We start from the raw sequence: 16,466 nt of genomic DNA, 5'->3' as shown, positions 1-16,466 counted from the left end.
AGAATAGCTCTCAGAAACAGACTACATACAAATACGTCAATCATCACGACACACACCTTCACTCACTCACTCTATCTCTCTTTCTCAACCTCTTTCTCTCTCACATACACACGAGCAAGCACACATGCACACACACACACATGTTCATTTCATATATCTTCTTTCAATTTTTGTTCTCTGCAAATAAAATTTTTATGGATACAGCTGCTTACAAAAACAGGGATTAATGTATAACTTCTTTCTATGTTCATAATTAAATCAATGTTTTTATGATTAGACAGAGGTCCAATAGAATAGCTCTCAGAAATTTGTTCTTCACAACTCCTGAAGCTGTTTTCTGACAAGTAGAGGGGAGTCAGGAAATTTTCATACAGCTGGAGGCTCCAATCGAAACAGGGGACCCAAAATGATAAGGTTGAGAAATGCTGTTATAGATTATGCCTAACCGAAAACGATCACAGCCACATCATCCAAACAGACCAGGTAAAACTGGGCTTAGCTGCTAGTATACATATAAATTTGACATGGGCAATCCTTTCTTGTCTTGGGTGGAATTGCGTGAAAAATTACACAGATGTGTAGAATGATCCGGTGGTGATGCTGGACTTTGTATTTTTTCATAGCTCCCATGCTTATCGAGATAATCTACTATAATAATATTCTTGTGTTTATGAATGAGAAAGGAGGGGGTGATAGATGAATAAAGAAGGAAGGGATGATGTCATATTTTTTCCATAGCTCCCATATTTACCAAGATAATCTACTATAATAATACTCTTGTGTTTATGAATGAGAAAGGAAGGGTTGATAGATGAATAAGGAAGGATGGGGTGATGTCATACTTGGTAGTGTATGCTGAAAAAATAAATCAAACAGTGTTTCAACTCTGTGTGCATATATGTGTGTGTATGTAAAAGGGGGGGGGGGTATGTTAATGTGTGTGCGCAATGGAAGTGGGATGGTTTATCTTTGTTCGCTTAGTATTTGGGTTTATTTTTTGATTTCGTTGAATCTTGGTTGTTTTTTTTTAATTTTTGTTGGTCAGTTATTTTTAGTGTTTTGACAGAAAAAAATCATTCTAAAATTGTTTTTTTAACATAAGCGTACCCAAACAAGTTGAATGCTTACACAGAGCAGGTTTTACAGCCACATCATCCAAACCAGCCGGGTGAAACTGGGCTTAACTGCTAGTATATATATATATATATATATATATATATATATATCATACATGCTCTCATGTATGTATATGATGGGCTTCTTTCAGTTTACATTTATGAAATCCACTCATGTCAGCCCAGAGCTATAGTAGAAATAGACGAAATATCATCTTGCTTTGAAACAGGTAAGAGTTGGTGACATGAAAGGCATTTGAGGGTAGAATTTACACGCATATAAACACATGCCCACAGTCCAACTTTAGTTCAAGTGAATATTTCTAATATTTTTTTATCCTCCAGAAAAAAAAAGAAAAAAAATAGATACAGTTGATGGGTCAGATCAAATCATTATATTAAAAACATGCAAGCAACTACACTATTATATGATGGTACAAATGAGTGGGAAAAGTAACAGTTAACAAAAATATAATACCATGCATTGTAATGCAACAGAGAGCTGCACATACATGTAAATTTATTAATACATCACAAATACATACAGAAAGATTGGGTGGGATTCAACACAAAGAAAATGATTTCTAAATCATACATATACCTATGGTGGGGACGATATAATATTGTGAATACTTTTCTAACAATCAAACCTTTATCATCTATAGTACTCTAAAACTAGGTGCTAAAAGTATTATGGCTCACCTTAAGCTTTAAAAAATTTTATATTAAAATCATTTAAAAAGAGATAGGAGTGCAGACATTGCACTTTGCCATGAAGAAATACACATACACTAATATGATGGATTACAAATGGTTCTTTTAAAAAATACTCTGCCATTTCGGACTTTTCTGCAGATCATATGTGGTCATTAAGTGCCTAAAGACACAGTATTTGAAAACATGCTATAAAGGAAATTATTTTAACTTGGAACAAAAACTTAGTTGCAGATTCAATTTACCAGGATTCTACCAGTGTGTGATTAGATAGTTTAAGAAAACCAACATTGTATATTCTAATACTACAAACATCTACCATCATTTCCAGGTAAGAAGTTTTTGTCATACAGAAGTTTATATAAAAATTTTTTTATAATACTTTCATAAAATTTAGATATTCCAACTTTTTATGAAGTAAATGTTGTGCTATTTCAAATGACTATTAATTAACAATAAACTTTTATTAAAGATATAATTAGCTGACTCAAATGGGCCAATGGCATGGATGTGATAATTTAAGGAGGATAAGTGAATAGTATACACAAAACAATCTGAACTGAAATGTCCATTTTAGTTAGAGAAAGAAAACAAAAACCTAGTAGTAATTGCTAGCAACTCTCAAAGAAAACGTAGATACATTCAAGAAATTAAGAATTAATTTCTCTACAGGCATAATGATTTTCCCAAGACACAACACATTTCTTGAAGTTAATTTACATAATTAAAAAAAAATTACAAATAATTTTTGGAAAATCTAATTTTCATGATGAAACATGAGCTGAGAAAAATAATTCAAATGGGCCAATGACATGAACTTGGATACTGAAAGATGTATGTCAAAAACTCTTAGTTGAGATTTAATTCTCAATACAAAATATTCTTTCAATCTAACATATTCTTTGATTCATTTTGGAACATACTCACAAAGAAAAATGGACATATAATTGTTTTGTTATATTTCTTTCAGTATGCTTTAAGTGTATATTATGATTGATTGATTTATATGCAATATATGTGTGTGTATATAAATATATATATATACAAACACACTCACACACACAATAAATCAACTAATTATACTCTACAGCATGCATTGAGTACTTTTTCTTCTGTTCATTATCACAAATGTGTGTGTGGGTGTGTGTGTGTGTGTGTGTGTATTGTCTATGTATTTATACACACACAACACTCAAGGCTGCAAGCACAAAAAGTAACAGAAATCAAACACTAAAAATGTCTGACATAAAAACTGAGGTGGTATCCAACTTGCAAGAGGAAGTGAACTCTTACTTGCTGACTTGGTCATCCTGTTAGGGCCAAGATCAGGATGTTTTTGGGAACTGCCTGCCATTGAAAGGAGACTACTGAGAGAAATTTCAGACCCAGAGGATATCATGTTGTGATTCATCAACTGTGAGCTGCCAACCATCACACGATGTATTCCTGTAACATTGCTCCCTATTCCACTCTCTTCTGTAGCATCAGTACTTTCCTCAATCACTTCCTCCTGTTCATCATAGGTGTGCACCGCTGATTTTTCAGCATGCATCTTCAATGCTTGCTGCACAGCTTCATGATCTGATTGATTGAGTTGGCAATGAATATATTATGGGTGAATAAAATTTCATGGATATATTAGTTGAATAATTATTTTTAATACATACATTTAAAATTTACAATAAGAAATATATAGATTTTCAAAATAATGTACAAATACAATAAAATAAAAATAACATATTTTCCACCCAACTATTTTTGACAATACATATCAAAATAGGATTACATCATTAGTTACATGGCTTCTCTTGATATAAAAATCATAGATGACAAAAATTGGTCTCAAAAATCAGAAATTGTCATTTTTGGGATATGAAAGGTTTAAATCTTTTAAAAGAAGATTGATAAAAAAAAATGCAGGTAAATGGAAACAAAAATTATCTATACAATTTGATAATTTCATACTCAGTATAACTGGAACAAATACTGATGCAAGTAGCCAAGAATTGAAGGTCATATACAACTAGATATAGAAGTTGTATATAAGCAGTGTTACCTAAATATCATCATTAATGCTGAGCATAGAAGTTTTTCGTGCTTACCACAATTTGTCTTGAGTCAATGCATCTGTAAGGCCTAATATCTTGAGATTAGATCTTGCTACTTGCTTTGTTTTTATATACCATGAAAACTTTTCACTTATCAACACCTGAAATTTTCAGTATTCATCATCAATTCACAATAGTGGTTTCTCCTGCATATTATAGCTGATGCAAGAAGTTTGGAAAGATGCTACATTTATTGGCAAACTAAATTTTCTAGCTACAAATTTTATTAGAACTTTTATATGGTAGCTTAACCTTCAAAAAATAATAACCAAATGTCCGTATTAGTTTAAAAACTGAAAGGATGCATTGAATGATGTAGTCCTAGATATACCATCTCTAGCCCCTCTCCCTGCACAAAAAAAAAAAAAAGAGATAGAACTTTCATGGTTGCTCTAGCTTTGACTTTTGATCTAAGGTCAAATGGATTAGAACTGACCTGAAACTAAACAACAATTACATAAGACTTCTTTCTATATAATTTCAATATGAGGCATATAAAATGTATAAAATTATGAAATGTAATTTGCAATAACAAGTAATGTTCAGTAACTGGAAAAGAATGAATTGAGCATAGTTTGTTGGATATACATAAAGAAATAACAATACAGAGATTTAATTATTTGGAAAAGTAACTGAACATCATAAGTACATGTTGAGATATGACTTGTCATCATTGATGAACATACAAGGATTGTTTAATTCATGCAGGGTGAAACAGTGTGAGCTGATGGGGAAAAGGTATCTGTAGTAGCAATAAACCAAATAAGTCAGGTCTTAAATAAACTGAGATAAGATACATAAAATTATTCAAGCAAAAAAAAAAAAAAACACATACATGTGCAAAGGATCATAGTTTTATGATATAAAAGTACATTACATTCTAAGTACAGATATGATAGCCATAAATTTAAATTGGGCTTCAGCAACTTATATAGTAAAGATACAGTGCAATATCAAAACACTATGAATAGAAACCAAATTTCTTTACCATCAACTTTCTTGACAAGGTATATTCAATTGACAACATATTACCTTCAACTTGATATGGATCAAAGATCAAATTTAGCCTCAATAAAATCAACAAGAATTAAGTTTTTGTTGCAATCACAAATTTCGGATCTTTCTGAATTGACGGGCACCACTTTTCATTTATGTTTTATGTAGTGTTTTTGGTACCGAAACACTTTCAAACTTCGTACACTTGTATATAGAACAGATAAAAATTTTTGTATTCGAAGTTATTTCATGTAAAAAATTGTCGTATTTCGGTAATTTCAACCAATCACTGACGTCTATTGAGGTGAAAACAATTACTGCTGTGAATTGTGAACACCATACGTGTGGTGTAATGGGATCTTTTCCCTTGAATAAAATTAGTGCCGTTGTTTGTCAACAACTATCAGTGGTACTGTTATTTATAACATCGTTCGTGCGTTTGTACTGGATTTTAGCTTTAGGGTTTTAGGGTTAGGGTTAGGGTTCGGGTTTTAGAGTTAGGGTTACGGTTAGGGTTATAATTATTTTTGCCATAACCTAACTGATAACCGTAACCCTAATGGTAAAACCCTAAACCCTTACTAGGGAATAATGATATAATTACCAGGGAATAACGATCTTGACACCAGCAAAAGTTATTGTTTACAAAAACAGCAGTAACTGTATTCAGCTGTATAGACGTCAGTGATTGGTTGAAATTACAGAAATATGACAGCTTTAACATGAAATAACTTGCAATATAGAAATTTTTGTTAAGAAGGCTAAGAGAAAAAGATGTTTTATATGACACATTCTACCAGTATCCCAAGTTTGAAAGTGTTTCATTAAGAAAACAAGTGGTGCCCGTCAATTCAGAAAGATCCCAAATTTGTTCAGAAATATTCTAGTTAATTGAATCAATGCTAGAAAACTTATTTTATTGATTTCTACTGAATTAAAAGACTAAGTCAACTTTATAGGATTTAAAGTCAGAATGCAAAGGGAAGTAACTGAATATGATAAAATATTTAGTTTGCTATATATATGAACCAAAAGAGTTTGATTCGGATTCTGTGCTACCAGGATTTTTCATCAGGCTGGTGAAAATTTTAATGAATATTTATTTGGATTTCCAGCAGCCTCATGTAAAGTCCCGTTAGGGGCTTGGAAACCTTTAAGTAGCATGGAATATGAATCAAACTGTTTTGATCCATAAATGTATCTCCCAATAAATGTGTCGAGTGCCCTTTCTTTTGTTAGTCTACTTACTCGTACACACACACACACACACACCCACACATATTACTTATAATAATACCAACAACAATGTACAACTCACCAATGACTGACTGTGGCCGAAGTTTCCTTCCATATAATGATTTCTTTTTGTAATTTAGTTTGGGTGAATACTAAAAGAAAAAGTGACAATTTATAAAACAAATATCAAATCATAAAATACAACACATTTCCTGATAACATTAAAACAAAAAAAGATTCTACATCAACATTTCTTTCTGAAGAAACTGCCAGTTAAGTTTCACATACTTAGAAACTTTCCTTAAATATATATATTTATATATAAAGTAGAAGTATTTATGAGCTGAGGCATTGATCTCTATTTGTTTCAGATATCAAGATTAACAATGATATACTAGCATACTGCCTATCTAGTACCATGAATGTGGTTCTGAGAAATTTTACTTTAACCCTTTTAAAACCAACTCACATGTGACCACTCTTAGTTTTATGATACAAGTCTCCTGTTTTAAAGTGAACTAATTTAAAATTTCCCATCAAACTTTTATATTAATTTATGTTTTAAACACCAGATTAATGATGATAATATTATTTTACTAAATTCATCATCATTGTTTAATGTCAGTTTTCCATGCTGGCATGAGTTGGACAGTTTGACTGGGGACTGGCAAGCCAGTAGGCTGAGCCAAGCTCCAATCTGATGCCGCAAGGTTTCTACACCTGGATGCCCTTCCTAATGCCAACCACTCTGAGAGAGTAGTGGGTGCTTTTCATGTGCCACCGGCATGGGAGCTAGTCAGGAAGCAATGGCATTGACCATGTTTGGATGGTACTTTTTATGTGTCACAGGCATGGGGTGTCAGTCAGGCGGCACTGGCATCAGCCACAACTACAATTTCCATTTTGATTTCGATCTTGATTTTTGATTTTACTTGACTCAATAGGGCTTCTCAAGCACAGCATGTCACCAGATGATTCAAGGGTACTTTTAAATGGGATGGTTATGTGACACTGGTATAGGCTACGGCTGTGATCTCACTCTACTTGCCAGGTCAATCACAGCATATCTCCAAAGGTCTCTTGTCATTGTCTCTGCGAGGCCCAACATTCGAAAGTCGTGCTTCACCACCTCATCCTACGTGTTCCTGGGTCTCCCTCATCCATAGGTTTTTTTCACTGTTAGGGTGTGACATTTCTTTACACAGCTCTCCTCATCTATATGTAGCACATGACCATACCAGTGCAGTCGTCTATCTTGTACACCACATCTGATGCTTCTTATGTCCAACATTTCTCTCAGGGTGCTTACACTCTGTCGTGTGTGCACACTGACATTACACATCCAGCAGATCATACTAGCTTCATTTCTTTCAAGCCTACATATGTCCTCAACAGTCATGGCTCATATTTCACTGCCATGTAGCATGGCTGTTTGCACACATGTATCAGACAGTCTACCTTTCACTCCGAGCGAGAGGCCCTTTTGTTACCAGCAGAGGTAGGAGCTTTCTGAACTTTTCCCAGGCCATTCTTATTCTAGTGGCAATGCTTTCAGAGCATCCACCCCCACTACAGACTTGGTCACCTAGGTAGCGGAAGCTATCAACTACTTCTAGTTTCTCTCCCTAGCATGTGATGGAATTTGTTTTCTGAACATCTTTGGTGTTTATTTCCCCTGTGCATCTGCTGCACACAAAAACTATCATCCCAGTTAACCACAGAATTAATTTAAATGAACACGGTGTATTTCAACAGAAATTCTTGACTCGATTGTGGTACCAATAAATGTAGAGATTTTAACTAATCTATGTAATATCAACATTTACATATCTTAACATTTTAGGCCACATGAAATTTTTAAGCCCTGCTTTTATGTCTTTTAATCATTAGACTATTAACATATGTGAGTCCTCAACTTGGAGTAGGTCTCTGCTTCCATTTGAACTTGGACAGTTTTCTTTAAAATCATAAACTTTTCGTAAACAAAGACTGAATTTTTCAAGTTGAATTAGAACATCAGTGAAAATCTGGCCAGTGAAATAATATGTAAACGTCTTGGCTTTTCAAGTGATAACATCCCTATAGGTCAGTCTAGTCAGATTTGTTCTAAAACATATGAAAAGAGACCACATCTGAAGAGAAAAGAGAAAACTTTACACGCAGACAGTCTGAATGTCAGGAGCTTAGAAATGTGAGCACTGAAGCATTATGGCCAGCAAATTCTTGTTAAAATGTGTTGTAAAACCCCACCCACCAAAAACTGCCTGTACTAATACTAGCATACTCAGCAATTTCACATGTATATTCTTGCTTTTCTCTTAACACACACTGTACTTATTATGAACAGAACATGACATTTTTTTTCTTCGGACTGCTGTGCTCCAAGCAAACATTTAACAATGAAATGAACGATAAATTGAACAGGAATGACTACCCTTATCATTCACCCAACATCTCATCTATGTTATTGTTAAACACTCATAACCAACCCTTCTTAGCCAATCTTATCAATTTGATGTGCTAAACTTTTAAACAATATTCCAAATAACTTCACTGACTACCATGGTTTGCAATACTATAGTAATTAATCAACAGGAAAATAAAGTAGAATATAAAACCTCTTATCCAGATTTCACAATCTATTGGTAAATATATCTACAATATTTATTTAGGAAATGAAGTTTACTTTTACAAGAAAGAAGTCATTGTAGCAATAGATATTGCAGTCATCTACATCTCTAAAATGTCCATTATTTTAAAAATAAATTAAAATAATCTAAGTTCTCCATTCTTCCTAGAAATTAGGTTAATAATATCATTAGTATCCCTTACATCTTTAACATTATTTTCCTCATAGTTTTCATGGTCTGAATTAATATGCAGAACAACTTAGTGACAACAGTAGCATCCTTCTTTGATTCTTTAATACATTTTCTAAAGTTAATTTTATTTTAGAATTTCATACCACAATACCATTATTAACCTCTTTTAATTAATCTCTAATATCTATCACTTCAACTTTTTAATTTCTCTTTTTCTCTCTCTCTCTTTTTAAATAAGTTAACCAGAGGAAAAGAAGTAGTATCTATAAATTTTTTAGACCAACTCAGACTGGTGCCCAACCTGGATATGAAGGAAAAATGAAGGTGGAGAGGAAACTTTCTGGCTTGAATGTGGGCGTAAAAAGAACTTTCAGGTCTGAATCTGAGTGAGAAAGAATATTCCAGTCCAAACACTTGCACTGGAGTGGACTTGGCTAAAGACAGCATTAGATATGCTTTCACCCAATCAACCACTTACTGTAACTTGCAAATACTTTTACAGCTAGTAGTTACAATTTTTACAAGTACAAAATCTTCTCAACTTCCACACATCTTGTATAAAATCTTGTATTCCATCATTTTAACCTTGAGTTAAAACAAATTTGTAATGGAATTTAAAATATGATAATTTAAGAATCAAACTCTGAAGAAATATAAAAAAGTCAATATCACACGCACAAGAACAAAATCAATGACATAAAAAGAAGAGAGACAATGTTGATAAAAAACCAGAGCTATGTTTTTGGAACAAATAAAATAAAGATGGAAAAGAAAGGATGGAGAGAGAGAGAGAGAGAGAGAGAGAGTTAGAGAATGAGTGGGTGAAGATACTTACATCCAAGTCACTTAAATCCTGAAGCATTTCAATTGGTTTATACTGCATGCAATGGAAAAGGGAACAAAACAAGGCAGGTTTAGTTGAATTTTTTCTTTTTTTCTTTTCTCAGAGATTAAAAAAAAGGCATATGAAAGTTATAAAATTTTAAATAATAAAATGAAGAAGTGAAACATGCATAAGTTGTGAAGCCATTTTCATACTTTATGGACTATTTTGAGAAAATCAAGTATATTACTACGTATCCCTGTAAAGCTCTGTAGAAGGGGCATACAGTTTGACTACACAAAAACCCACTTTTTACTTGATCATTTCATGTCAAAATACATTTTTACTACAGACAATTATATATATCATTTAAAAGTTCTGCATGTGGACTTTCTTCTCATATATTAGGTTGTCTGGAAAGTTCTGAGTGTTTTTTAAAATGCAAAATGGGATATAAATAATTCGCCTTTCATTAAATTTTATTCAATGAAATAATTTCCATTATTATTGTTGACCTTTGTCCATCTATCAGGCAATTTAAATATTCCATCAGCATAAAATTTGAGTGGTTTTGAATGAGTTCCTTGTAATGAGTTCTGTAGAGACAAAAACAAGTGGTTGTCAGATTTCACAATATCAGGAGAATATGGAGTAAGAGATCCCAGTCAAGTTCATGTAACTTTGTTCAGGAAGCCAAAGACACGTGTGGTCGGGCATTATCTTGTTGGAACTCTACCCTTTTCCTGTTGGCAGTCCCTGGCTTCATTACTTTGATTTGTTTTGGTTATAATTAGTCAGCTGATGACAGTGCACATCAGAATTAATGATCTGGTTTTGTGGGAGAAGCTCATAATAAATAATGCCTTTATGATCCCACCAAACACAAAGCATAGCTTTTTTGACATAGATAGTCATCTTTGGTTGCTGTTTTGGGGTATCCTTATGCAAACTTCAGGATATTTTTTGCACTACATTTTCATACACAATCCATTTTTCATCTCCAGTTACAAGTTGTTTAAAAAAAACATACTTTCATTCCATTTCAAAAGCATATTACAAATGGAATACCAGTCTAAGCAATTTTTTTCTGAGAGTTTGTGAAGGACCTATACGTTATAATGAGGAGTGTATCCTAGCTTCTCTAGGTGTTCATGAGCTATACTTTTAGAAACTTCCAACTCCTCTGCAAGTCCTCTAGTCGTGATATTTGGGTTTTCTTCAATTTTTGCCTTCAAAACAATTCTGAAGGTCTTTCACAGTAACTGCCATCTTTTAAGCTAAACTCTCCAGCTTTAAATTTTGCAAACAACCTTTGAACAGTTGATCCACCTACAGTATCATCACCATAAACCTTACAAATGTTTTTGCAAGTCTTTGCACCTTTTTCTCCTGTTTAAAAAAGAAAAATGTTACAACGTGAATATGAAATTTTTGGTTATCTATTTCAAAAGTAACCGAAAAGGGTAACCGAAATAAAAGATAAATCTATTTTTAGTCAGAAACAACGAGATGTACTACCACTTTAGGCAACGCCAAAGTTTTAACTGTGTTACGTTTCAGGTGTGTTCAATGAAATGTTAAAAGATTTAGCTTAAAAATGCCCAGAACTTTCCAGACAACCTAATACCTTTGATAAAAATCTCAGACTTAAATATCATGCCAGGTCCCGTCAATCACCTTCGTATTTCACAATGTTTGTCTCATTTTTGTTCTTGATCGCTGAAAAGTAGCACTACTTCTAGTTCAAGGCACTGGAGTGCTATAATTTGAGTTGTGTTGAAAATGGTAGTCATGAAAAGGACATTATTTTGTTTTATTTTGATATAAAAATTGATGGGTGTACATCAGATAATTGTTATGAAATATAATGTCAAAATTTTATCATTAATCTTCAGGATTTTGATACAATAAGAAAGAAAAAAATTGCCATAAATTCAATATGGTAAATGCCAAATCTGGCCACAATATGATGCAAAAGTACAAAGTCAATAAAAATAGGAATACCACTGATGTTACTTGTCAAAATGGCATATTCCTTTGTGACAAGAGCTGAAATGAAACATAAATCCAATGCTTTGAACCAGAATTTCAAGAAATGGAAAAACTAATTGGTAAGCAAACATTTCTATGAAAAAATGCACTAAATTGAGTTGCATAAGACTTCTAGAGCCCAAAATTAGCATGGAATCATTGTGCTGAGAATGTTATTTATTCCCTTTCACTGTTTTAACAATGTGTGGAGAGCAAGATCTAAATAAATTTTTACTTTTACATTTCATAATGATTATCTGACCTATACTCATTAATTTTCATATGAAAATAAAGCAAAAAAGTCCCCTTCATGACTGTATCAATTTAAACACAAATTGAGTTATAATGCTCCAGAGCAATGAACTAAAACTAGCACTACTGTTCATCAGTCAAAAACAAAAACAGGACAAATGTTGTAAATGGGTGGAAATACAAGGGTGATTGAGGGGACATGGCATGATATTCAAGTGTCAGATTTTGATCAAAAGTATATGAGAAAAAAGTTCACATGCAGAACTTCCAAATGATAATTGTCTATGGAAAAAATGCATTTTGACATGAAAATGATCAAGTAGAAGATGGATTTTTGTGTGGTCAAACTGTGCTCCCCTTCCATGGAATACCTATTAAATGTATTGTGAAGCTCCCAACTTAGAGAAAGGATTGAGTTTTATACCCCATACCAGTGTATCAAAACTGAGCCCCCTACTGATAACAGATTGCAATATAGTTATATCTGAAAGTGCATGAAAAGCTAGTGATGGCCTAAAGGCCATCACTAGCTTTTCATGCAATTACTATAATTTGACAGTTTTGGATCAAGACACATACAGAAGTTGGATTTTTTTCATTTTGATGGGGATTTCTCCAATTTTTTTTTCACCAATACTTTGGATGTAAATGTATGATTTTCTTTTACACCACAGCCCCTCTGAACCAATTTTGGTCAGGCTTTTTTGCACTGCACACTTCAAAATGATAAGAGAAGACTTTTGGCAAAAAAATAATTTTTAGAAAATATTTTCAGACAGAAAGGTGTGTGATTTAAGGTAGATTTAGCTATTATTTCAAGCACTTCCCATGACCACTTGTTACCTTCCTCGTTTCTTTGTCATTCTGACATGTCATGTGAGTTTTGTTTAGCTCAAGGGCAATCCATTGCTGAGATTTAAGAAAAGAAGAAAGAAAAATTATTTTTAGGCTCTGTGTGTGTAAGAAAAATAAACATATTTACTATCAGAAAAGTATGCTATTAAAATAAATAATGTTTTGCATACCTCTTTTAAATCACTGTGGATAAACCCCAGTAATGACCTTCTCAGGCTCTCCAATATTTGAAAAATTATAAACAAAAATAAAGGAAGCAAGGATTTGAAAAAAAATCATAAATTAAAAACAAAATTTTTACTAGCATACTTTTGTTAGCAAATGTTTTTCCTTACACACGGAGTTGCTTGGTGCTGAAGGATGGGTGTTGAAGAAACAAGGAAGATACCAGGTGATCATGGGATGTGCTAGAAACAACAGCTAAATCCCACTTAAATTATACACCCTTTTGTCTGAAAATATTTTTTTTGTCAAAACAAAGAAGATCCAACTTATATGTGGGCATCTCAATCTCAAACTCTGTCATTTAATTGTTTATAGTCATTTTTAATAAAGTCCATTCAAATTTTATTTAAAATAGTATCCTGTCTCAAAATCTCAGGATTCTTTTTTTTTAGTTCTTTACCTACTACAAATGTACCAAAACTAAGTCCTTTGTGACTTGTACTTTTGGAATTAGCTAGGTCTCAAAACACATTAAATCCTTATGCTCACATCACAAAATCATCTGTTTGTTACATGCAATGAAATAGGTTTTACATGATTTTTTTTTAAAAATCGCCAAAAAAAAAGTTTCATTTTCAAGAATCTGGAAAATTGGCAACTGCTATCCCATGAACACCATTAATTTGTGTGATTTAAAGATGATTTTCACCTCAGTTTTGAAGATATGACACCACAAATATGTCCAATTATTTAGGCTAATTAGACAAGATTTCAACCATTCAAAATGTCATATTTCCTAAAATATTTATCGAAAATGTTTCTTTTAGGATGCTCTCCAAGAAAAAGTAAAGTAGAAGTTACATATTTTCGAAAATTCATATTGATACCTAATATAACAATAAGTGTTATTTTAAAAAATATTAAATTATTTAAATATCAATGTAAATATAAGCATACACTTAATATTTTCACAATGTGTTGTAGAAACTTCATTAAGTGTAATACTTTTTAGGAGAAAAATCAGCCACATTAAATGATTTTAGCAAGTAGTGGTGGTAAAACCAGTCGTTTGTTTTTTTTATCATAGATAGGGAGGAGAGTGGGTTAAAATCAAAATAAATTGTTTTAAGCTTCATGCAAAAATATTTTCATGCAATAAACATAATAATGGTTAAATATTTCAGAACTAGTGAAAAGAAATAGCTGATTGTGATGTTCATGCTTTCTCACAAATATTTTATTAGGAAACAAGTACTTTCACCTAAAATCTGAAACTATTTTGGAGATCAAAATTGCCAAGAACTTTCCACTTCATCAAAGGAACTCATCCTAATACAATTAACCCTTAAAATAGACTCAGAATATTAGATTCATGGGCACAAAAGTAAGAAATGGTATTATGCTCATGTGTTTCTGGAGAGTACTGACAATGTGAATGAAATAATCTTAATTAGAAATAGAAATCTGATGTTCTATCTGGTTCACAAATACATTACTGGTGTACAATGGCATACTTCACAATAAGAACAATACATATGTGGTGTATTCTAGAAGGTTTGAAACTTTTAAGAGTGGTAGTTATAACTGTCCTACATTGTTGTAATTTTAGTATATCATTACTTTACATCTAACATTTTTACATTTTTACTCCAGACTGTTGTGTGAGAGTATGATGCCTCCTGGTGAGAATGGACTGGACCACTACATATAAATAGTAGTGGGCTGAGTAAATGAGGTAGTTCATGCTAGTTCCACAGTTCGTGTGTTGATAATTCAAAATTTACAGTTTGAGTTAGCATGTTGGATTGTTGTTTCTTAAAACATAACAATGTTTCGTGTAGTTACTGCCATTTGTTTCAATTATATTGTTATTACACTGTTGCAGTTTATTTGCTTATCCTTAAGGATATAACATCTGGTGACGAGAATCGTTTGAAACTCAAGTAGGTTATTTGATCATTTCTGTGTCATGGAAAACCTAATAGCCACAGTAGTACAGCTTCAAGAGAAGCAACAGGAACAACTACAGGAGTTGCAAAAACAAATACTACAACAACAACAATTAAATGAGTTGCAGTCAGCAAAGCCCGAAAATCCAGTAAGCTCGTTTATGCCAATTTCTGAATTTACATATAATCCGGAAGAGGGTATTACGTTTCCTGCATATTACAGAAGATATGAGGAAATTTTTAACAAGTGCAAGTATGGTTGAAGGAGCAGAAAGTAAGGCTTTTACTATGCAAGGTAGCTCCTGCTGAACATGAGTGTTACTATAACTTTATTCAGCCCCAAAAGTCTGTAGAACCACTTGCAAAAATTTTTTGTGATAGAAGTTCATTATTCAACACCAGAATGGAGTGTTGGAACTTAACAAAGAATGAGAAGGATGATTTTATCACTTACGCAGCAGTAGTCAACCATATGTGTAAAAATTTCAGGATTTCAGTCAGGATATATTCAAAATCACCTATCTTCATGCTAAGACTTATAGCATCTGAAGACAGAGAAATTCAGACAAGGATTCCCTCGAAAATGGAGCAAGTGAACCAGGATTTATCTCTACAGACCATTGCAGAAGAATGTCAGACTATGGTAAATCTTACACATGACGTGAAAAAAATACAAGATAAAGACTCTGCAAAAATTCAAATGTATCATCCTGGGAAGCAAAATCAAAAAAAAGTGTCAGGCCCCAATCCATGTAATGGCTGTGGAGGCCTACATTACAAAAAGATTGTCCATTTAAAAACAAAAAGTGCTATAGTTGTCAGAATCTGGTACACGGGAGTTCTCATCATACAACAAGACTATGAGGCTTAAACACAAAAAGTTCTAAGCTGTTTTCAGTAGAAAGTGATTGCAAAAGAAAAACAAGAAAATTCGTGCATGTAAAAATAAATGATGTGAATACCAAATTGACTTTATCAGATTCATCAAAATTTACCTCTGACATTATGAAATTAAAACATTTTTCACAGCCACACATGTCTCACATTACTTTTGCAGTTCAGTGTATTAAGGAGCAAATATGGAAAGATATCTCTGTTGAAGATCAGAGGAATGCATTCAGAAAATCTATGAAATTGAAATCACGTGGAAAAAGTAAAATCCCTAACTTCTGGCTGAATATTCTCTCTGAATCTCATGAGACTGACTAACCTCTCAAATAAGCATTATGCAATGAGCCCAGGAAAATCCAGCCCATGCTAGTAAACAGAATAACTTACTGCTCAAAAGCAATGAAATTAACCACCCCACATCAAACTATTGACCAATAACATATCTTAAAATACTAATCTCCATCATTACTGAAGATATTCATTAATGAATAAAATGGCTATAAATGTGG

At 32.8% G+C, this 16,466-nt stretch overlaps 1 protein-coding gene across 6 annotated transcripts in view; it reads right to left on the bottom strand.

The window, feature by feature from the left end:
• The window catches only part of LOC106880055 (F-actin-uncapping protein LRRC16A), a 507,909-nt gene that overhangs the window by 98,880 nt on the left and 392,563 nt on the right, over positions 1-16,466 (bottom strand). For 3 of the 6 annotated variants that reach the window (XM_052969341.1, XM_052969348.1, XM_052969353.1), the window contains 3 exons: positions 9,827-9,868; positions 6,252-6,321; positions 3,123-3,410 (listed from right to left, as the gene is read on the bottom strand). In XM_052969341.1, the coding sequence (XP_052825301.1) occupies positions 3,123-3,410; positions 6,252-6,321; positions 9,827-9,868 (400 nt within the window). The remainder of the gene's footprint in view (positions 1-3,122; positions 3,411-6,251; positions 6,322-9,826; positions 9,869-16,466) is intronic. The other 3 variants (XM_052969359.1, XM_052969344.1, XM_052969364.1) reach the window with 3 other exon arrangements.

The sequence above is a fragment of the Octopus bimaculoides genome, chromosome 1 (genome assembly GCF_001194135.2).
Source record: "Octopus bimaculoides isolate UCB-OBI-ISO-001 chromosome 1, ASM119413v2, whole genome shotgun sequence".
NCBI classification, from domain to species: Eukaryota; Metazoa; Mollusca; class Cephalopoda; order Octopoda; family Octopodidae; genus Octopus; species Octopus bimaculoides.
This window is presented reverse-complemented; position numbering and strand designations above follow the sequence as displayed.